The sequence below is a fragment of the Malania oleifera genome, chromosome 5 (assembly GCF_029873635.1).
Source record: "Malania oleifera isolate guangnan ecotype guangnan chromosome 5, ASM2987363v1, whole genome shotgun sequence".
Taxonomy (NCBI): domain Eukaryota; kingdom Viridiplantae; phylum Streptophyta; class Magnoliopsida; order Santalales; family Ximeniaceae; genus Malania; species Malania oleifera.
Window position 1 is genome coordinate 98,665,890 of NC_080421.1, and position 22,979 is coordinate 98,688,868.

Below are 22,979 nucleotides of genomic sequence, written 5' to 3' on the forward strand. Positions count from 1 at the left end.
CTCTCCCTCCTCTCTTTTCGATTTCGGCTCCGTTAGCCGCCAGATTGACGATCTGAGGCCACCACGACGCTCTTGGGGAAGTTCTCTCCAAGTCTGCCGGAGCGGATAGTTGGTGGGACGAAATTGAATCTCATCCCAAATTCAAGGTAAAGTTTTTATGCAAAATTAGGATTTCCAGTAGTTGTAGGAAATGTAATAGACGTAGAAATAGTAATATTCTATTCTGGTAAATGTTATTTCTAGGGTGTTGAGTGGGAAGCCCTGCGGGTGTAGGACCCAATGCAGCAGGGGGATTTAGCAAAATTAGGTAATAGAAATATGCTATGCTAAACAAACCTGATTTGATTCAATATAAACTATATGTTTTTTAGCAAATTATTATCCAGATTATTTATGCAGTTCCATAGCCTAATAATATTAATATTTAATTTATGTGCAACTCTCTATTTATGTTGGGTTTGAATGTAGTTAACTCACATGGAAGGGCACTCCTATTTGATTTGTTTAGATATTCTTATGTGCACATAGCCTCAAAGATATACGATGTCATCTCATGTATGTTGTGATTTAAAACTTTGTTGAAATAATGTTGAACACTTATTTGAATTTGGACTTGATGATTAGAATTCTGAAAATCATAAATATTAATTAAAGAATTTGATGGTGGGTCCTAGAAGCAGCATGCTATTGTCCTTCCTGTGGTTCTTGGGGCAAGGGAATTAAACCTTGCAACTCTGATGGGGTACCTGGAGGGGCTGTAAGGTGGTACAATATATAAAGGAAAGGTAACATAATTCATTAAAGAATCAAAGACGATTTTTGGTTAATGTTTGAACATTTCAAATTTATCATGGTACCATGCACTACAAAAAAGAAGACTTTTAGTGATAGTTTTCAACCATCACTAATAGTAGAAAACCATCACTATTAATTATTAGTGACAACTTAGTGATACTTATAAAGTGATGACTACAACGGCGGTTTCAACTGACTATTAGTGACCTTTTTTGAAATTGTCATTGATAATGGAGTATTAGTGATGAAGAGGGACCGTCATTAAAAGTGTAATACTGTCACTATAACTGACACAATTTTTGAGCTGAGAATTGTCACTAAAGACATACTATTAAAAACCTTCACTAATAGTCAAGTTTTAGCGAATATTAGTGAAATATTTGGAAGTGCTGATTAGTCATTGGAGTTTAACCTCATTTTATGACTTCATATTTGGAAGTGCTGCTTAACTGCAGTAGCTTTTGAACAAATATTAAGATGAAAATAAAAAATTGAAAATCAAACCTAAATTTAAATAAAAATTATTATAATAATTAAAGAAAAAAATAGTCTCAACTCAAACTATGGTCATAAAGCGATATGATATACTATTTATATTTGTAAATTTTTTTCTTGATTAGTTTTACAAATATTAATATTTTCACCCCATAATTTACAATATAAAATTTCAGATTTTAATACTTAAATCATTTTTTAATATATTTTTATTAAAATAACACATTTATGGTCGAAAGGATGAGGACCGAAAAGTGTTGTATCAAGGAATGAAGGTGGCAACTTTACATGGGAAAAAAAATGGACTGTAGGAGAAATTTGAATGCATGGATTTAATTATAACTAATGGTGATAGCCACTTTTTTTTTTAATTCTTTAATTATAACTACTTCAAGCTTTGTTAAAATAATAATTGCAGCAATGCCTCTAAAAAAAAGTTGCCTTCCTTTTTGTAATTTTTTGTTGATTTGAGATTTTTTTTTTCAACAATTCTTCTTTTATGGAAGAAGCAAGAATAAGAATATTAGAATAATTCATGAGAATACCTAGATTGGTGAACAGACATATATCAATGCCAAAGTCGTCGATAATTGGAAAGCAAGAAGAACGAAAATAATAGGAGAAAGAAGAAGAAATTATTCAGTACTCTCTATCTACACTGAAACCAATATGATTTCATCGTGAAATCATGATAGTTTCAATGTAACACTTTCTTGGGAAGGAAGATGGGTTACTTGATCATTGATTGTGATGGTTTCAAATATGGTTTGAGCATATATGTTTACCTGCCTTTAGTGGGTAATTGCATGAGATTGTGCATCATGTTAGCTTAATAATAGAAGAAAAGCCATGGAAGTTGAGCTTTGTTCTCAAAAAATATAATATCAATCCCTAGAATAAACAAGGAACTGGGGATTAGCCTCTAAGTTTTGCAAATTAAAGGGAAAAGTGACATCATCTTATCAAACTTATTAATTTTATATATGCATACATATCAAATAAACACTTGGAACATAAACCTTAGTCTTAAAAGAACCTACACATAACCAAAAATATTTGAAACAACAAACTGCATAGCATTTGCAGAACAACAAATCAGTAATACTCTACCCCAAATCTATTCCTTTGCAATATGCAAATATTTAGACATTCTTAATAGAAAATTCATGTTCATTTGATGTTCTAAAGCTCATAAGTCACTCCCACCTTTAGCATTCTTTTGTGAGGAATATCAAACACTTTCTCAGTCTCCCTCAAGTTCCTTTTTAAAAAATTGTAAGCATAATTTATCACAATCTTCTTTCCCATCCCTGCTCCTTTTGCTGCAACCACCTCGCTCTCACCAATAAGGTGAATAATACCCGCTTTTGACGCTTTTTCCACCTCAAAAATATCTCTATCCAATTTTTCTTCTGATTTTGTTGCGTCATCTCTCACATTATCATCATTAAACAACCCATTGTCTAATTCTCCATTCTTTCCAATATTGTCTCCATCATTCCTAGCCCGTGGAAATGTCAAGACACTATCTCTTATGAACTCCTTCAATCTCTCAACTAACAATATTTCAAAGGGTTCTTGCTCATTTTGCACATCGGTATACCCATACCTCATAACACAACGGAACACATTAAACTTGCTTGGGTCCTGTCGACGAAAAAGAAACCTTTCTTCCATTGGCACCTTGCTTACAGGCAGTGATTTGATAGAAAAAAAAATTAGGACAGAGTGCAGTGCAGGTATGTTTTCCATATAGTGCTCAAATATTGGAGGTATTCCATGAACAAGATCAGAGTAAAAAATGGCTAGTCCTGGCATCCTACAAAGGCTTGTCTTGGCAATCATCTCCTTCAGCTTTTCTGGAGAAATCTTGTGATTAAATTCATAGTAGTACTTCTTTCGGTACACATGGTTCCAAACATACATTATAGTCATCAGAAACAAGGCGAAGGCCAAGGGTAAATACCCTCCTTGATCAAATTTATAGAGGACTGAGCTCAAGTACACAAGCTCAATACTGCAAATGACAAGAACATAAGCCATTATGAGAAGTATGTTTGTTTTCCATATCATAAACATGATGAGTACCAGAAACCATGATGTGAGTGACATGACGAACACCACTGCAATGCCTGTAAATAGAAAGTATGATTCTTAGCTTAAAGTGGGGTAACTCCCTGCATATGTCAAAAAAACTCGTAGACCAATTTGATTCCAAAGTCTAAAACAAATTAAAGAAGCATGATTACCATATGCATTCCCAATTTTTATAGTATTCTTGAATCCAGCAGTGACCCCAACACAAGCCAACATAAGAAGGTAGTTGACTTCGGGTATGTAAACTTGTCCTTCATATTTTACTGATGTGTGCACAATCTTCACACGAGGGAAGCACCCTAAAGCGAGGGATTGTTGGATTATAGAAAATGCCCCAGAGATCATGGCTTGGCTTGCTATGATTGACGCTAAAACCGCCACAATGAACATGGGCCAATATAGTGGGCCTGCACCGTACAATATGTTACATAAATATATAGTACTAAACAAAAACGTAAATAATTGGGTCCTTCCATGCATTCTAAATAAAACTTTGGTAGAGAGCAATTCTCTAGCACGTACCAGGAATAGACTTATAGAAGGCATCTGAAACATCATCTAGGTGTTGGAGAAGGTAAGAGGTTTGTCCAAAATAGGCAAGTATGACAGCTGGGTATGTCACTGAGCACATGCTTACTTGTACAGATCGAACACTGAAGTGACCGAGATCAGCAAACATAGCTTCAGTTCCTATATTTACACAAAAAATTCAAGGATTAATTTAATTCATTATTTTGTATATAGGGAAAGATGTATAAAGGAGAAAGAAGATTAATTATGACCTGTTATAGCAAGGACACTTCCGCCAAGGGAAATCCATGCTTGTTTCTTGTTTCTCTTGAAATACTCTATAATGCATAGGGGGTTTAAAGCTTTCTTGACCGAAGGATCAAATTTGACGAAATTGTAGATGCCAATACCACCAATCATTATGAACCAAATCAATATTATTGGAGCAAAACTGTAGCCCACTTTGTCAGTTCCAAATCTTTGAATTGAAAATAAAATGACCAAGATTGCAACTGATATCCAAACAATATTCTCTGCATATATAGGGGCACATTCATGAATTAGAATGTGACATAAATTATAAATGCGAAGATTATGCAATTCAAGAATTCATGCTTCTCTAAGTCCTAACTACATTAATTCCCCAATTGTTTAGTCAATTTCCGAAGGTACTTTTCGAATAATTTAAAATAAAAATTCCATATTTAAATCATTAAGATAAAGAAAATTATAGCAAAAAAAAGATATATCATTTATAGTAATAACATAGTCAGTGAATTCACATACGGAACATGATCAGATCAAGCGGCAAAGCTAACATTAACAAGGTACCATGATCAAACTACATATGTTGCAAGGTATTAGTATTGTAAATTTGAAAAACATTCAAGCTCAATGTATAGCAATTTGTTGGGGAGAAGGGAAAAGGATTCCAAGCAAACGTGCATAACATGGAATCTCCAAAACTTGAACAATTAAATTTGAAAAAAAAAAAAAAAAATCCACAACATTCCTCACACTTTTGTTTGCATTTTAGTAGTGCAACTGGGTAGAAGTGCGATTGGTACCTTCTGTCATGGAAGATGCCGCATACTTGATCCCATTCACAGCTGACAAAACTGTCATTCAAGTTGATTGAAACAAAAACAAGCATGTGATGATCAATTTCCAATGTTTACAAAAATATAAACTGCATATATATATATATATATATATAAAGTACCAGAGATGCAAGGGGTGAGGATGCCATCTCCAATAACCATGCAAGTGCCAAGCAATGTGGCCAAGAGCAGAATGTATTTAGCGAAAGGGCTATTTTCCAGCATTGACTTCAAGGTGTTTGCTCTGCATAGCTTGTTATTAGGCTTCTCCAACTCATAACTTGACACTTCCCTGTCCTCTGCCTGAACACTTGGGATTAACCCCACCTTCGCATATCTACATATTAGTGAGTATAGGGCAAATGTCCCTCCTGCATTTACATTCCCATTCCCATTCTTTCATATTCTTTTACTTTCTTTTCAGTAATCAATGAACCAAAAACACACAGGTAGTGCAAATTTAATAACATGCCAACTAGAAATTTATTGGTGGAACTACAGTTGATGATAGGAAATGACTAAATGTCATGTTAATTCCATTATGCCATTTTATCTCCCAATACGGCTTTTCAATTGTTTCCCTTTCCTACCTTATTCCATTTTATCTATTTCCAGACTAAACATGATATTAATGCCATCTCTCAATAATAATTGCAAGCTAGCATAAGTTTGAGTAATGGTAGGATGCGCACCGTCACCATTGTCATTAGCGTGCAGGACGATAAAGACGTACTTGAGGAGGGTGAGGAGGGTGATGGTGTAGAAGATGATAGAGAGAACCCCGATGAGATCGTCCCTATGGTTGATGCCGTCGGGAAAGGTGCTAGCGAGCACGTAGAGCGGTGAGGTGCCAATGTCCCCGTACACCACCCCTATGCTCTGGAATGCCAATTGCATTATCACCCACCACGACCCTCCCTGCTTTGGTTAAATTTCAAACACAAAATAAACATATCACTCATCATCATCATTCATTAATACATGCACACACACACACACACACACACATGCACACAAGGGAGGAAATTGAATCAATAAAAGCCGACCTTGGAGGTAACCTTGGAGGTGGAAAGCTTGGCTGATTCAATGTCAAGAGAGTCATGACGCTTGAGCTTTCTCCCCACAACTTCGGAAGGTGCATCCTCTTGATCATGTTGCTCCTGTTGTCCCATTTTCAGTCAACAACACATCTTCAATCCCTTTATGAATTATTCTCTCTCTCTCTCTCTCTCTCTCTCTCTCTCCTCCTTCTCTCTCCTCTCTCTCTCTCTCTCTGTGAATATGTAGAATCGCTGCTACAATTAATTAAATAGTCTATCTTCCCTAGCACAATGCGGAGAGGAAGGCATGTGTGTGCCCGTGTCACCATGCGTTCCCAAGGAAATAATCTTACCACGAGTCATTAATCTATAAAAAGAACTTAAAACAGAAGATTTAATGCTTTCTCCATCCATCCATGTGGCAATACTTCCATTTTTTCTAGTTGTTTGACCATTTTTGGGTGATACACATCTCTTCCCCTCTTCATCGTCCTTTCGTATTCTGCACACCAGTGAATGGTCACTAAAATTTGGTTGAATAGGTTTTGAAATTTTCAACATAACATTTTTGTAGAGATTGAGGAGTCCCCTTAATAATCTTCAAATAAAAATATATGGGTGACACTCTTTTATTCTCAATACACAATATTGTTTTTCTAGTCATATTCATATTCATATTCTAACGCCTTTCACTTTAATTTTTCCCAATTTTTGTTGTTATTTTTTTCCTACTAGTTGTAACTCTATAAAATTAACTTTAAATTGTTTAATTCTAATGCATTTTATCGGTTCAATGGTTGTAGGATTGCTATATATTGCTTCTTTTATTCTTTCCTTCCTCTCTCTCTCTCTCTCTCTCTCTCATGACAAAAAATAAAAAGCAAAAATCAAAAATCAAAAGCTTATACAAATCAAGAGGGTTATTTGTTACTGTGATTCTCCAAGTAGGTGGAAATTTTCCAAATATTAGCAAATGCTACAAGCATAATTTGTCTTGTTTTTCTGCTTTGTAAGTTTAATACATGTTCCATTGCTCAATCATATATATATATATATATATATATATATATATATATATATATATATATATATATATATATTTTTTTTTAAATTTCTCATGTTGCGCATGTTTTAGTTGATCTCAGAAATATATATTATTTTATTTTATTTCAAATTAGAAAATTTTATTTCCTATTTATTGTTTCTTTACTTTTTTTTTTTTTCTAGTATTCAATCTTTACGATTTTAATTTTTTTTAAAAAAACATTATGCCTCAAATTGAACAAAAGCCATCATCACATGAGTATTCAAGATTATTATCTCTAATTATTTGATATTATTTGGATTACGAAAAAATGATACTAAAATGGCCATAAATTTCTCGTGCGAGTTATATTCTAGTGTGTGTATGTATTGCATACTTATAAAATTTTGGTAAGCAATTAAGAACTTTTACAATACTAATAATTATAAAACAATTTAATATAAATGATATATTATTAATTTAAATTTATTTGAACTATAATAAAGTTGATCAATTGGTCGCCTTACTTAAGTGGTTCTGACTTTTGGTTGATATTATGTCCGGAATGTAATTTACAAAATTGTAAGCTGTGTTTCCTCTATTTTTTTAATGAAGATTTTTTTATTAAAAATTTAATTAATTGTTTAAAATAAAATACAATAGAGCTAGTCAATTTCATTGCATTTTGTCATAAAAATGTAATATAATTTGATTGATGGATAAAAAATGTAATACAATAATTGCATAAGGATTAGTAATTTTTTAAAAATAAAATTTATTAAAAATTTATATTATAAATCATCTATTCCTTAAAAACATTAATTACTTAACCAACATGTATGTTATAGTAAATTAGTTCATTAAGACATTGTTGTCCTTTTTAACACTCTATTTTGTCGAAGGTCAATTTAGTCAATATATTGACTAATTTGGAGTTAAAGGAGCAATTAAGGGGTTATTTTGGAGTCCATTTAATCGAGAAAAGGGGGGTTAACCTCATTTAAATTTAAAATTGGTAAAAAATAAGGTAAAAAAAGGCCTAAAAACTTTTATTGGATGACTTAGAGATTCTTTTATAATCTCACAGGCATTTGTGGATAAGGGGAAGATGGCCAAGAAACACTAACCCTTGTTCTATTTAATGGCCTTAAAAGCACAAATGATGGCACAAAGGGAAAGAGTCACATACGTTCAAGCTAGAGAGAGAGAGAGAGAGAGAGAGAGAGAGAGAGAGAGAGAGAGAGAGAGAGAGAGGAGTAGGATCGAGGAGGCTAATATGATCAAAACAAATGGTTAGCGTTTGAACTACCCGATTTCTCAAAGAATCAAAGCATCAATTAAAGAGACAAGGTATATCCATTTCCTTATTTTCTACTAAAATCCAACATGTTGCATGCTTAATAATATACTAATGTCGGGATCATTGTAATATAAGCATAAATGTGTGGTGCTACGATTTAGGGTTTTGTTTGTGTTATTGTTGAAAAGATTGGTTTTGATGGTATAAATTCATTGTTTTTTTTCTATGACGTGTGGTTGCGTAGTGTGGACACCCCAATTTTAACCGGGCTTCTCTTTTCCTCTCAAGTATGGGGACCCTTCGTAACAACATGATGATTTACAGAAGGAGGGGTCGATCCTATATTCTAGAAATTTGAAGGCCGTTTTTTTTTTTTTTTTGATGAAATATCTTATTAAGTCCTTGTGTGTTTGAAATCTAGTCTCTCTCATCAAATCCCTGAAATTAAGCACATGCTATTGAGTCCCTATTATTAAGTCTCTTTTATTGAATCGAGTCCCTTCCATTGAGTTATTGATAATCGAGTCCTTTTTATTAAAGTCCTTGTTTTTAAAGTCGAGTTTCTATTAATTAAGTCCTTATTTCTAAAATTGGGTCCTTGTTATTGAGTCCTTGATATTGAGTCCTCGTGATTTAAAATTAATTGTTTATGAGTTTTCAAAATTTAAAATTGAGTCCTTTTTATTTTGAAATTAAGTTCTTGAGTCCTAGCGGTGTTAAAATTAATTAAGTCATTTTTTGTTTCAAAATTGAGTCCTTTTTTGTTTTAAATTTAGTTCTTATTATTAAGTCCTTTTGTTTCTTGGAATTAAAATCATCCCTTTTACAAAATGGTCCTCCAAAGCAATTTCAAAGTAAGTCCTCCTACTTTACCAACATAGGAAAAACACACTTTACTCGGGAAATGCATCCTATAGGGAAAATTCATCAAAGAAATATTGTGGAATATAAGGAAAATACAAAAAAGAATATGTCAGAATATCCAAATATATTATATGTTTTTTTTTTTCCAAAAATTTTAAAAAATTTGCACTAATCTGCAAGATTGGGAAAATAATATTTGGAAAATTGAGGAATTGATTTGCGAAACAAAGTTATGGGTACCCTCGATATCCACCATAGCGCGGGTGCTCTTCCCATTGATTCTCAAGTCTACAAACATTAGCCCTCTAGCTTGTGCAACATTTGGGGCTTTAGCCTGCTTTTCCAATGCGCTCACCTACCACATTGCACCCATCCTCGGGGTCTCATCTTCTTCCCCATCATCTTTCATTGCCTGTTCGGCAATGGAAGCCTGTAAAGCATTAAGTGTTGCTTTGTGAGGACACTCAAAGACTCTATGAGGACCTCGACACAAGAAACACTCAAGTTTACCCTTTCCCTTGGGTGTGTTGAACCCTCGAGATGACGAAACTTCCTTTGAGGTTGATGCTTTATAGTCGGCTCCCCCACTCTTGGGTTTGCCTTTCTTGAAAGACTTTCCACTGTTTCCCTCTCTACCAGATCCTTTGGACGAAGCGGTATTCTCCCCAGCGTAGTCAGTCAAGCGTTCGGCAGTAGCTTGCGGGGTAGGCAAGTCTTAAACCCTTTGTCTATAAAGTTCAGTTCTTGCCCATGGTTTCATCCCCTCTAGAAAATAGAACAACTTGTCCTTCTCCAACATATCCTGGATATCCAACATCAAAGTAGAAAATTGTTTCACGTATTCCCTGATTGACCCAGTATGCTTGAGGTCTCTCAGCTTCTTCCTTGCATTGTACTCAACATTCTCAAGAAAGAATTGGGCCTTGAGCTCTCTTTTCAAGTCTGCCCAATTATCAATTACATAGTTTCCATTTTCAATCTTATTGTACTTAGCACGCCACCACAGTTTGGTGTCACCAACCAAGTACATGGTTGCGATATCCACTTTCACCTGTTCTGAGGCCATCCTCACAGTGCGAAAATACTGTTCCATATCAAACAAGAAGTTCTCTAACTCCTTAGCATCACGGGTACCCCCATACGTCCTGAGTTCAAGTACCTTCGTCCTACTAACTTTCAGAGTGTTGGAGTTCCCCATAACAAGAACCATCAGATTCACCTTTGCATCCAGATCAACCATCTGGACCTACAAAGTTTCCATGGTTACTACAAAAAAACAGGTTTTTAGTGATGAAAGTATTAGTGATGGTTTTAAAACCGTCACTAATAGTGTAAGCATTAGTGACGGTTTTAGCAGCCCTCACTAATACAAAACTATTAGTGACGGTTTAAAACTGTCACTAATACTTTTCGTCACTAAAAATCGCACAGCAAACAATTTTCGCTCGAAAATTTTTTCGAAAAAATATTAGCTACAATTTTATGGTATTAGTGACAGATTAAATTCGTCAATAAAAGTCACTTATTAGTGACGATTAACAAACCGTCACTACTAATAGTTATGAATATATTAAAAAAATTTAGTTAATGGTATTAGTGACGGATTGGGTATCCGTCACTAATAATGTGTATTAGTGACGGTTTCGAAACCGTAACTACTAGTTTTTTTATTTAAAAAAATTATAAAAAAAATTAAGTAAAGGGTATTAGTGACGGATTGGGAGATCTGTCACTAATAAGAGGACATTAGTGATGGTTTTGAAACCGTCACTGCTAGTTTTTTATTTAAAAAATATAAAATAAATTTAGTTAAGGGTATTATTGACGGTTTGGGAGAACCGTCATTACTAACAGGGCATTAGTGACGGATTTGACAACCGTCACTACTAAAAAAATTTAACTTCAGAGTATTAATGACGAATTTGTAGATTCGTCACTATTGGCCCTTATTAGTGATTGTTGACAACCGTCACTAATACTACCTATTTTTAAAAAATTAAAAATTTTAAGTTCAAAGTATTAGTGGTGAATTTATGAATTCGTCACTATTTGTCCCTTATTAGTGATAGATTTGAGAACCGTCACTAATAATTCCTCCTTTTTAAAACAGATAAAAAAATTTTCAATTCAAAGTATTAGTGACGATGCTGTATATTCGTCCCTAATAAGAGACTAATATTGACAAATTTTTAGATTCGTCACTAATCCTTCCTTTTTTAAAAAAAAATATATAAAAAAATTTAAGTTCAGAATATTAGTGACGAATTTATAAATTCGTCACCATTGGTGTCTTATTAGTGATGAATTTCTATATTAGTGATGAATTTGGACCATCACTAATGCTTTGTTATTTATAAAAAAAAATAAACGGAAAGTAGTAGTGACGGTTTTGAAACCGTCACTAATGCCCAAAAACCTTTATTGCTGTCCGCGGGATATTTTTCCTCCTTCTCCAGCAAGCTTCTTCCCCTTCCCCTCTGCCTGCTTCTGCTAACAAAGCTCCCAGTCGATCTCCCACTACTCTCTGCCGCAAAGCCACTGCATCAGCTCCTCCTCTTCCCCTCCTACTAAGGCGATCCTCTCTCCCAGTCTCCCCCTGCTCTCGATCAGTCGTAAGTCTGCTCCAGCTCCTCCTTTTCCCCTCATCCTGCTCCGGCGATCCTCTATCCCAGTCTCCCCTTGCTCTTGGCCACAAGCCACCCCTCCTTCTTCGGCAATCCTCTCTCCCAGTCTCCCTCTGCTCTCGGCCGCAAGTTTAGGTTCTTCTTTCCTTTTATCATTTTACTTTCTAGCATATATTTCTTGATTTTATCTATTGTGAATATTTAAATCTGATTTGGGAATGCTGTGAATGATCAAAATTGATTTGTGAATGACTTGAATGATTTAAACTTCTACTGAGATCAAACTTCTATTGCCTACATCCTAGAAGTCCCTAAGTGTTTTGGGAGTTCTCTTTTTGTTGCAAGTTGAGAACTTCAAGGATAATGTCAGGATCCCAACAATATGCTAAGGAACCTAAAAAAATGTCAAAAGATAACCAATGTCAAAAAATAGACTTGAATATTTTGCATTATTTTTCTTGAAATAAACTGCTCTTACTTAGAATGCGAGTTTTTTCTTGGCTCAGATCATTCTCTCTATAAACCCTCAGAAGAGCCTCATAGCCAGTTCTGTTTGATGTGCTAACATTCCGCATTACAACTACATATGTTGCCTACAGTAATAGTACATGAGGCAATTTTATTGGGTTGTAGTAGAAAGTAAAAAAGAATTAAGTTTACCCTTTCCATTTCATCAACCTTTCTCAAATTTGGAGGGAGCAAGGGTGCATTTATGTCCTCTAAAAATGCATAAAACGCCTACTTGCTTCATCTTGTGTTGCACTGTGGCCAAGCAAAATGAGGGCAGTCAAAAGCTCTCCTCTCAACATGGCATCTAAGTGACCCTCACCTTGTACATGATCCCAACCAAATTTCATGTTTAAAGAAAAATAAAGTTAACACCTAAAAATACAACTTCAAGAATTATATAATATATTAGAATTTTAAAAATAAGACTTCCAAAATTATATAATATGTTAGAATTTTAAAAAAAAGTTGGCAGGAACTATTTGGACATCTCAGAGCAACTACCCCTTTGAGTAGACTTTTTGATGGATATACCCCTACAGTTCCCATGTAGTAGAAGTCCAACATCTTTTTTAAAAAAATCATTACCTTTGTAGTGTTGAAGACTTACCCTTTCATACTATACTAACTAGGATCATAGTTCATTCACCAAATATGTATCTGTAGATCAAATTTCATAATATGTAAAGCTTGCAGTTGTAGGTCCATCAATAATATTTCGTGAAACATATGTTTCAACTTTCAACTAGCCCACTAATGGAACAGATAGCCTTACTAGTGCCCTTCATTCAAGCCATATCAAGTTAATATGTATTCATAGCCACATCCAATCCATATATTTATGTTTGTAGTCAAAAGAACAAAGCAAAACTATAATTTCGAAAGCCATATGATACAGCTCTAGATCTCCAAACAACCCAATATTTTGCAAGCTTGATTGTAATGGGAGGAAGGGGTAATCCAACAGCAAGCTTTACATAGAAGGGGCCATCTAAAATGTCCAGGAGGATCTAAAAAGCTGGTGAAGGTCCTTTAAAAACCATTTTTTGACAAGGTTTGATTAAGCTGTCCTATGAACACCACAAAGTTTGTCTTACCAATACCATTATACCACCCTTACATTGTTTAACTGGGATATGTAAAGATTTCCTAAAATTCAACAAAAAGGAATAATGTTAGAAGTGTGAAAACTCCACACTTTGACTTCTAATAGTGGGCCAACACTACAAGGCTGACAAAAAAGGGAGAGGCCACCCTTTGAGAGAATGAGATAAGCCAGAATAACAGGACCCAAAAGAACACCAGATAGCACTTCTCCTTAATGCTTTAAGGCTCAAGGCTTTAAGCTTAGTTTAACACTGCCATAAAGGCTGAGATTAATGTAATCCATTAATTTACGTGCAGAAGATTCTTACTGTGTGGGATATTGGAAAAGGCTCATAAAGAACTGTTTAATATAATGAAGCAGACATGAAATTACCTTTATGGACCACTACTGAAATATATAAAAGAGTTACTATCACAATATACATATATATATATATATATATATATATATATATATATTGTCTTAGTTGGCTGAAGGACATTACCTTTGGAACAATATATATTGTTTTTGTAACAGGTGAAACCAAAGAGATTTATTAATATATATTATTGATTAATAATGCATATATGCATGAATGTGCCTACTGATGATTGCAACATTTTACCTGCCCTAGCAATCTAGCTACTATAAATATCCTTCATTATGTCATTTCAACTCCCTCCACACATATATGATTGGCATATATATTTCTTAAACTATTTCACACCTTAAGACTTGTGAGAAAAATCAAATATGAATGCTTTAATGGTCTATAATTGTGTGTGTGTGTGTGTGTGTGTGTGAGAGAGAGAGAGAGAGAGAGAGAGAGAGAGAGAGAGGACCTAAGTGGAATTTTAAAATGTTGACTATATATGTGAGGGTGGTGAAGACCCTAGGCAAGGACACTAGTAATTGGGCATCTTTTCTTTCTTTATTTTATTTTTATTTATTTTTTATTGATGTGCTCCACTTCTATATATTTATGGTAGAATATCTTAATTTTTCTCGAGAGGACTAGTGTGGTCCTCCCACCATACCACACTATTTTACACACACACACACACACACACACACACATATATATATGATAGAGTTGATAGATAATACAATTTGAAATGGAGAATGGAACAATTTGCACCACACTATTAATTTGTACTCTTTTTCATTCTCAAATGCTTTCTCAAGGCTTTAATAGGTTACTAGAAAGTTAACCTATGGGCAAATTATTATATATGAGCATTTTTCAAATTTGTACGCCACCAAAACGAAATCTTTTCTTTTTCTTTTTGAACTTTTATATACTAATATTGAAAAACTCGAAAAGAAAATGATATTTTGCAATCATTTCAACAATTAAAAATGAAAAATATTTTCCATAATCGAACAAACTGTTAATTCTAACCATTAAAATTCTAACAATAAATTGGTATAATTATTCATCTAAGCTTTGACAATGCTCTCTCATTTTTCTATCATCTAAAATAGCTCACAAATTAAGTCTATCAAATTAAGTCCATTTTACCTAAATAGTCTTTGCATTTCTATTTCCATTATTTGTTCCATTCTCCGTTTCGTTTTCCTTCTCTGTGCTTATAGTATTGATGATAGGTCATGGAAATTTTTGGGATTAAATTCATCAATATAGTATTAAAAACATATTTATCTATATACTAAATGATCGTATGAGGATTATTATGATTATCAAGAAAGAAAAAAAAAATCAATCCTAATGTGTTTTTGGTAACAATATGTAGGCCATGTTAGAATCGAATCAAGTAATCTCAAATTCACAAGTTGATGTTGATAAGCTTGTTTTACAATTTGCGTATGCTTATCACACCTACTTGGTACTAATACAATATATTTTCATAATATACGCATTACAAAGGTGTATTTTAGTTTAGATACTTTCATAGGGCAAGTAGTATTTTGATAAATACTATTGACAAGGCAATATGATACTTCTCAATACTTAATTTTTAAAGTATTCTCATCCATTGGATTGTGACAAGTTGAAAGAATTATGGGAAAAAGAAGTGGAGACATTCGATGTGGAAACTGGGACAACATTTCGGATGCATGCTGCAGTCTTGTGAACAATTAATGATTTCCCCACATACGGCAACCTGGCAAGTTGGAGCAAAAAAGGTTACTTAGCATGCCCAGTATGTAATAAGGATGTTGGGTCCTTATCCTTGAAGCATGGCCGCAAGTTATGTTTTATGTGTCATCACCATTTTCTACGAATTAGACATCCTTGGAGGACTCGTGGCATCATAAGCTTTAATGGAAAACCTGAACGCAGGTCACCGCCAAAGCAGCTAAGTGGGGAAGAGATATTAAACCAGCTAAGGTTGATCAGAGATGTGAAATTTGGGAAACCACAGACTAGTAAAAAAAGAAAACGCGCTGAGTGGGAGTTGAATTGGACAAAGAGAAGCATCTTTTTCGAGTTGCCATACTGGAAAGATCTTCTACTATGCCACAACTTGGATGTCATGCACATCAAAAAGAACATTTGTGAGAATGTCATTGGTACATTGCTTGATATAAATGGGAAGACAAAGGACACCGCAAATGCTCGCTGAGATATGGAAGATATAGGAATACGACCTGAGCTGCATCTATTTCGTGATGGGGACAAAATTCTCATGTCATCAGCTTGTTACACATTTGTGAAGGATGAGAAGAATAAATTCTTCGAATGGTTAAAATTAGTGAAGTTCCCTGATGGATATGCATCGAATATAGATCGATGCATATACATGAAGGAAAGGAAGATGCTAGGAATGAAAAGTCATGACGGTCACATCCTTCTACAACGGGTTCTATCTGTTTTCTTTCGTGGACATTTGACTAAAGATGTTCGCTCGGTGCTGATTGAGCTAAAATTCTTTTTTCGGCAGTTGTGCATAAAAAAATTGAGCATAAATGTACTTGAACGGTTAGAGGTAGGGGTGAGCAAACGGTCGGTTTGGCCGAATTCGGGTAATTAACCGAATTAACCGAAAAATTCGGTTAAACAAAAGTGTTAACCGAATCAACCGAATTGGGCGTGCAAACCGAACCGGAACCGACCGAATTACCCGAACGGGTAATTCGTTTAACCATTTTAACCGATTTTATTTAAAATTGATAATTATACAAAAAAATTAAAAAATAAAATCTAGCTTAATTAAATACATTATTTATTAATTTTATTAATAAAAATGATATTTTACTATAGAACAAAGAACCCAAAACAAGAAAAACGACGATAAAATATTATAATAATAATAATGACGAGTATAATTTGGGAGGAGATAGTGATTAAGGATTTAATATCCTTGAATCCATCAAAAGAAATGATCCATGATCGCAAAAATTTGTGGAAAAGGATTTATATATATTTCAAGAGGCTGGCAGTTGCAAATAAAGCCTTAAAAATTTATTTCAAGAGGTTGGCAATTTTTTGGCTGGATTATATAGAGACTATAGAGTTCAAAAGATACTCTAAAAACTATATCCACCAATTAATTGAAGAGAGAAAAGGGTATAGAATATAATGTCACTTTTTGGAAGATGATCTAATTCCTGGTCTGTAAAACTTGCATGTTAGCAGAGCTTTATTGTGGACTACTCCTAGGATTGTCCATTTGACTAGATGAAGAGAATCTTATGCACTTTTCTTTTAATAAAAATTATTAATTGTTTGACTAGTAGGGTATGATGCCAAATCTCACGCTCCCAGTGGAAGCCTTGGCACATAACCTCTTCACTCCTTCAAGACATCTTTGGCACTTACTACTACTACTACTTCTACTGCTACTATTATTATTGATACTTACTTTTATCATCTACCCATGTATTGAATCTTGGATTTTTCCCATTTGTGCAAATTCCTCTTTGTACCATAATGGTTGTTTGGCTTACTGGTAAAATCTCTTCTTTTGCAGCTCCTGCATCTCTACCTCTTTTAAATGACCAAAGGTGATAACTAGGTATGGCCAGATGAAGCTTCAAAAGACCTGGGAAAGTAAAAATACGCTCTTCACGGAACTAGTGAAATAGTGATATGAATAATGGAAACAAATAATCTGTATTTTGCACAAGTTTAGTTTCTACTAAAGGCAAATTAAGCAAGACAATGCCAGAATTCAATAGAAAAAAAAAAAAAAGTGGGGGGGAGTGAATTAGGGGTAGGGTTACCCACCGTCAGCTGAATTAAGAAACTCTTAATTTTGAAGAAAAAAAAAATCTATAATGACACCATCAGAGGCTCACAACTAGTCAACTAGGTGTCTTATCCCTGTTTAGATAAAATATAATCAATGTAAAAATAGAAGTATAGAACCCTGTTTACATAAAATCTAATAAATGTAAAAATAAAATCATCTGCATACCAAAACAATCTAGAAAATCTTCCTAAAAAAATATAATCACAGACCAAAGTCACCAAACATGAAATTTAAAGGTCTGCAGTGTCTACTTGGATTTGAGTTCAAGAGTACAAAGTTCATAATATTATATTACAGACCAATGTAAATAGTTTGTGCAAAATAAAAATAAAAAACAAACATAAAATATAAATTGTTTCTAAAAAATTAAAATAAAAAACTAGAACTTCAATGCTTCATACATCAGCTGACAAGTGACAGCTACAATTTCATGGCATCTTGTATTAGAAACTCCCACTTTTCAGCTTCTTACATTGCAAAATACAAAGCACAATTTCTCTACTTATTTCACCTGTAAGTCTGCAACAAACCAAAATAATGATAATTGATAGCATGTAATTTATATGACAAAACACTAAAACATAATCTCAATATGAAAGTATGAAACCAACCCTTTGTCTTTCTTTGTTTGTCTTATTCACCAATTGTGAACTCCAATGCAACCTTTGACAACTCTAAAAAATTGTATAGAAGCACTCGTAAGTTGTAATAATTAATCATTCAATGAACAACTGAAAATTTTTGACAATATATAAATATAATATTACCTTTTTCTAGATTTTCAAGGTCATCTATGTCTTCTTCAACCTTAATTGGAGTATGTGAACCCCGAATCCAATCTTGTGTACAGAAAAGAGCTTGAACAATTTTAGGAGTCAAAGAACTCCTAAAGGCATCGAGAACACGCCCCCCTGTGCTAAAAGCAGACTCTGAAGCAACTGTAGAGATGGGTACTGCTAAAACATCGTGAACCATATGTGAAAGGACAGGAAACCTTTGACTATTTAACCTCCACCACTGCAAAATATCAAAACCCTCCACGTCCTTTTCACAATCCTCCCCCAAATACCTATCCAACTTTGATTTATTATCTCCACCTCCAATTTGAGTATTGTACTTTTGATACAAAACTTTGAACTTTCGTTCTGCTGCTTCACCTTGACTAGTGGAGCAAGTCGAGCTTGAAGTTTCACTTCTGTTTGATTCTTCATTTTTAGATTGTGAAAACTTTTTATACTCAGCAAACAATTCCATTGTTGTATCCTGTACCTTTTTCCCCACCAATAAACCTTTGTCGCCTTTATACATAGTAGAAAGAGCATATTGCACAAATCCCAACTTACGTCTAGGGTCAAGAACAGATGCAACAAAAATCTACATATTCATTTTGTCAATGTTTTCCCAGTACTTGTTGTATTTATCCTTCATTTTCATGCTCATTAAACTCAACTCCAAGTCATCACTATTTTCCCACTCTTTTAGAAGACAATCAATCCCACTAATTTCATCAAAAAAGGTATTACTTGTAACATACAAAGAACCTGAAACTCGTATAGTGAGTTCATAGAAGTGTTCCAAAAACATCACAAATTTTCTAACTTGTTCCCAATCAAAACTACTTGGTATGCCATCCCTAGTCTCAAGCTCAATTCTAAATGAAGGATCTTCATCCCTAAACCTTTCAAAAGCCATTTCATATCTTTGAGCTGTGTCTAGCATCAAATAAGTAGAATTCCATCGAGTGCTAACATCTAGGCATAACATCTTTTTGCATTCTACTTTTTCTACTTCTGTGCAACGCTTGAAATTTTTCAACCTAGCAGGTGAATGCCTAACATATCTGACTGCGTCTCTAACACGAGCAACTGAATCCCCCATTTCTTTCAAACCATCTTGCACAACTAGGTTAATTACATGTGCAATGCACCTCATGTGCAAGAATTTGCCTCCACAAATGTCTTTTTTCCAATTTGAAACTTTTCTTTTTATGTAGGCAATTGCAATGTCATTTGAACTTACATTATCTACAGTCATTGTAAACACATTATCAACTCCCCAGTCAAGCAAACATCTCTCAATGACCATACCTATCTCTTCACCTTTATGACTATAAATTGGACAAAAGTTAAGGATCTTTTTATTCAATTTCCAATCATTATCTATAAAGTGTGCAGTCAAACACAAATAATTGACCTTTTGCAAAGAAGTCCATGTATCAGTTGTGAAACTAACCCTTTGAGAGGAGGTTTTCAAAAACTTTTTCAACTTTAACCTCTCTTCCATGTAAAGGTCATAACAATCCCTAGAAATTGTCCATCTTGATGGAATTTGAAAACGAGGGCATGCAACTTTCATAAGATGTTTGAAACCCATATTCTCTACAAATTTAAAAGGCAATTCATCAACAGTAAGCATGTAAGATAATGCCTTTCGAATTGCCTCTTCATCAAATTTCCAATTTGTAAGAGTTGCCTCTAAGCCCTCTGCATTTTTTAAGGCTGGTTGATAATTTAATTGTGTCTGTTTTGTTTCTTCAACATATGGATTTTGTGCACATCTAACCATATGATATCTAAGTGTGCCCATACCATTCTTTTTAGGATCAACACAGTAATCAATATGACAATAATGACACTTACCCTTAATTTCACTAGACTCCGTCACAAATTTAGTGAAGTGATCCCACACTGAGGAAGCGATGATAATTGATAAACCATAACTCTAATCCCCAAATCCCCGATTCCCCACTGTGAATCTGTGAGAGTGTGAGTTTGTGTGTGTCTGTGCAGCTGTGCGTGTGCCTCTGTGGAGTGTGGAGCCTGGTGCTGTGGATCGTGAGTGTGGAGTGTGGAGTGTGGACTGTGGACTGGAGTGTGGAGTGAAATAAGTGAAGGCCGGAGGCCCGGAAGGCGCCGCACGGAGCCTTTTTTTCCCACCAGGCCCAGGCCCCAAGCCCCAAGCAGCCAAGCGGGCCAAGCTCGAGTCGCCCGCCCGCGGGCCCTATTATTAATATAGTATAAAGTATATTAAAATTTCGGTTAATCGGTTAACCGATGTTTTTTTAACCGTTAACCGAACCGAACCCGATTAACCGAAATTTTTAAAAAGTTTAACCGAACCGACCGAACTGAATTTCTTACTTGAACCAAACCGGCCAATTTCGGCCGGTTAATCTGGTTAATTCGGTTTTAACCGAATTATGCTCACCCCTAGTTAGAGGATGACATCGTGATCATACTATGCAAGCTAGAGAAAATTTTTTTGCCAGCATTCTTCGATGTGATGGTCCACCTAGCTGTCCATTTACCAAGGGAGGCCATAATTGGAGGACCGGTTCAATATCGTTGGATGTATCCTGTTGAGAGGTAAAGTATAAAGTCCTTGTATAATGGTCACGTGATTTCCTTGTTTTTACTTTTTTTTCTTTATTGTCTCTACAAGTCTATAATGTTACGTAAAATGCACAAGTTTTTGTCCATTTTGAAGGGGTACGTGCGCAATAAGGCACGGCCGGGAGGTTCAATCATTGAGGCGTACATTGACAGTGAATGTCTTGCATTTTGCTCAATGTATCTACATGATATTGACACAATGTTCACTCGTGATGAGCGAAATGCAAACGTTCATGCTATTAATGCTGGAAATGAAAAACCCAGGAGCTCTATATTTCGAGAAAATGTTCGGCCTCTCAGTGCACGAGTTTACGATTTCATTGATATGGACGACTTAGAAGAGGTTCATTTTTACGTCCTCAACAATTGTGATGAAACTGTTCCATATATCGAGTACGTGGTTCCAACTCCTTACTTTACATTGTATTTACATAAGCATAATTATATACTTACTTAACATTAACATGTACTACTGTTGCATATAGTGAACATGTTAGAATTGGTGTATTCCCAAGAGGGGGGGTGAATTGGAATTTAAAAACTTTTTCTCCTAGGTTAATCTATCCTACAACAGTATATACACAACCTAGGGTCAGTCTATTCAATTTCCAAATGCGTAGATAAATATAATGTGGAATTTAAGTCATACGCATCATTCACCCATAACATATATATGCGGTAAATATAAAGTGCGGAAATGTAAATGAACACACGATATGTTATCGGGCTTCGGCCAACTGTGCCTACGTCCCCACCTCTAACTCGCAAGCTGGAGGATTCCACTAATAGCTCACTTAAGGGTGGAGCGGCACCGTTTACAACCAGATCAAATTAACACAGGGCTGACCTCAACCTTAACCAGGTCAATTAGCGGGGCTGACCTTAACCTACACGCCTTAATAGGACGACGCACATAGCTTTCCTAACCGGGTCTAAGCCAATCCGGAACTATTCTAGGGCTAGTCTCCCTCTTTAGGCCCGTGCCTGGAAATACAACAGGTTTGCTTAATAAAACAAACGGTACAGTGATTTTGTTTTCAAGTAAAGCAGATTTGTACCTAGTTACGTTCAATCACATACACCACAATATGAAATAATATGTAAGCTTAATGTGGTCTAGATGGTTCAACTCTCAAAGTATTTTCTATTAGTGTAATGCGTACGTGAGAGTGTCAAACAAACAATCTTTGTATCACAAGCTATTCAACAAATAAGTTCACACAAAGACGTCATGTCTCCAGTATTTCAATCAACAAGATATCTCAAGTATGTGAGTATTTAAATGATGTATATCCTTGGTTTGCAACAGGTGTGTAATCTTTGTATTCAGCGAATAATATATGATTGAAAGAATATGGCAACAAAGATCACAATCACACAAACAAATATCTCTTCAAAATATTTTGCAAGATAAAAGTACAATAGATATTTGGAAGTGTTTGAAAAGTTTTGCAAACAAAAACAACTACACTCTTCTCAAGATCTTGCAATGAAGGTGTAAGCTTAGAAGATCTAAAAAAGTTTTCTTAGGAAAGGCTTATTAGCGAAAGCCCCCTAAGAATCCTTAGGTTTGGCTCTCAAGAAATTCGTGTCAAACAAGTAGCATATGGAGAGCAAACCTATCTAAGCAAAACACTTAATCAACTTGCAAAATATGTAAGCAATGATAGAAGGCAAGTATGAGTGGTCTGAGTAAGAAAGTGAGTAGTATAGGGTTTTTATTTTTCAGAGAGTTTTTCCCTAATCAAAGTGGCTAATCACCTTTAATTTTCTCAAATGAACTCATATATATAGGCAAGGGAGAAAATATGACCGTTGGGGACCTATTGGGTATTATTAGAAAAGTTTAATGATGTTTAAAACATTTTAACCCTGTTTAAAAAATATTAACTGCGATAAAAAATCAGGGCAACCCGAGAGGTCCGGT

General features: G+C 34.7%; 1 protein-coding gene across 1 annotated transcript; it reads right to left on the bottom strand.

Annotated features, from left to right (window-relative positions):
* Positions 1 to 2,472: 2,472 nt before the first annotated feature.
* LOC131156061 (potassium transporter 5-like) lies at positions 2,473 to 6,169 on the bottom strand. Its single transcript, XM_058109512.1, has 8 exons — positions 6,044 to 6,169; positions 5,690 to 5,915; positions 5,120 to 5,368; positions 4,965 to 5,015; positions 4,170 to 4,430; positions 3,910 to 4,077; positions 3,540 to 3,794; positions 2,473 to 3,422 (listed from the first exon to the last, which is right to left on the bottom strand). Exons 1-8 carry the CDS (start codon positions 6,167 to 6,169, stop codon positions 2,473 to 2,475), a joined length of 2,286 nt encoding a protein of 761 aa, XP_057965495.1.
* Positions 6,170 to 22,979: the final 16,810 nt, after the last annotated feature.

Excerpts from the sequence above, each read along its gene's own strand:
- LOC131156061 (XM_058109512.1), bottom strand. The coding sequence starts at position 6,169 with ATGGGACAACAGGAGCAACATGATCAAGAGGATGCACCTTCCGAAGTT. Across the intron at positions 4,078-4,169 it reads AAGTGTCCTTGCTATAACAG|GAACTGAAGCTATGTTTGCT; the intron begins GTCATAATTAAT and ends GTGTAAATATAG. Across the intron at positions 3,423-3,539 it reads AAAAATTGGGAATGCATATG|GCATTGCAGTGGTGTTCGTC; the intron begins GTAATCATGCTT and ends TTCTATTTACAG.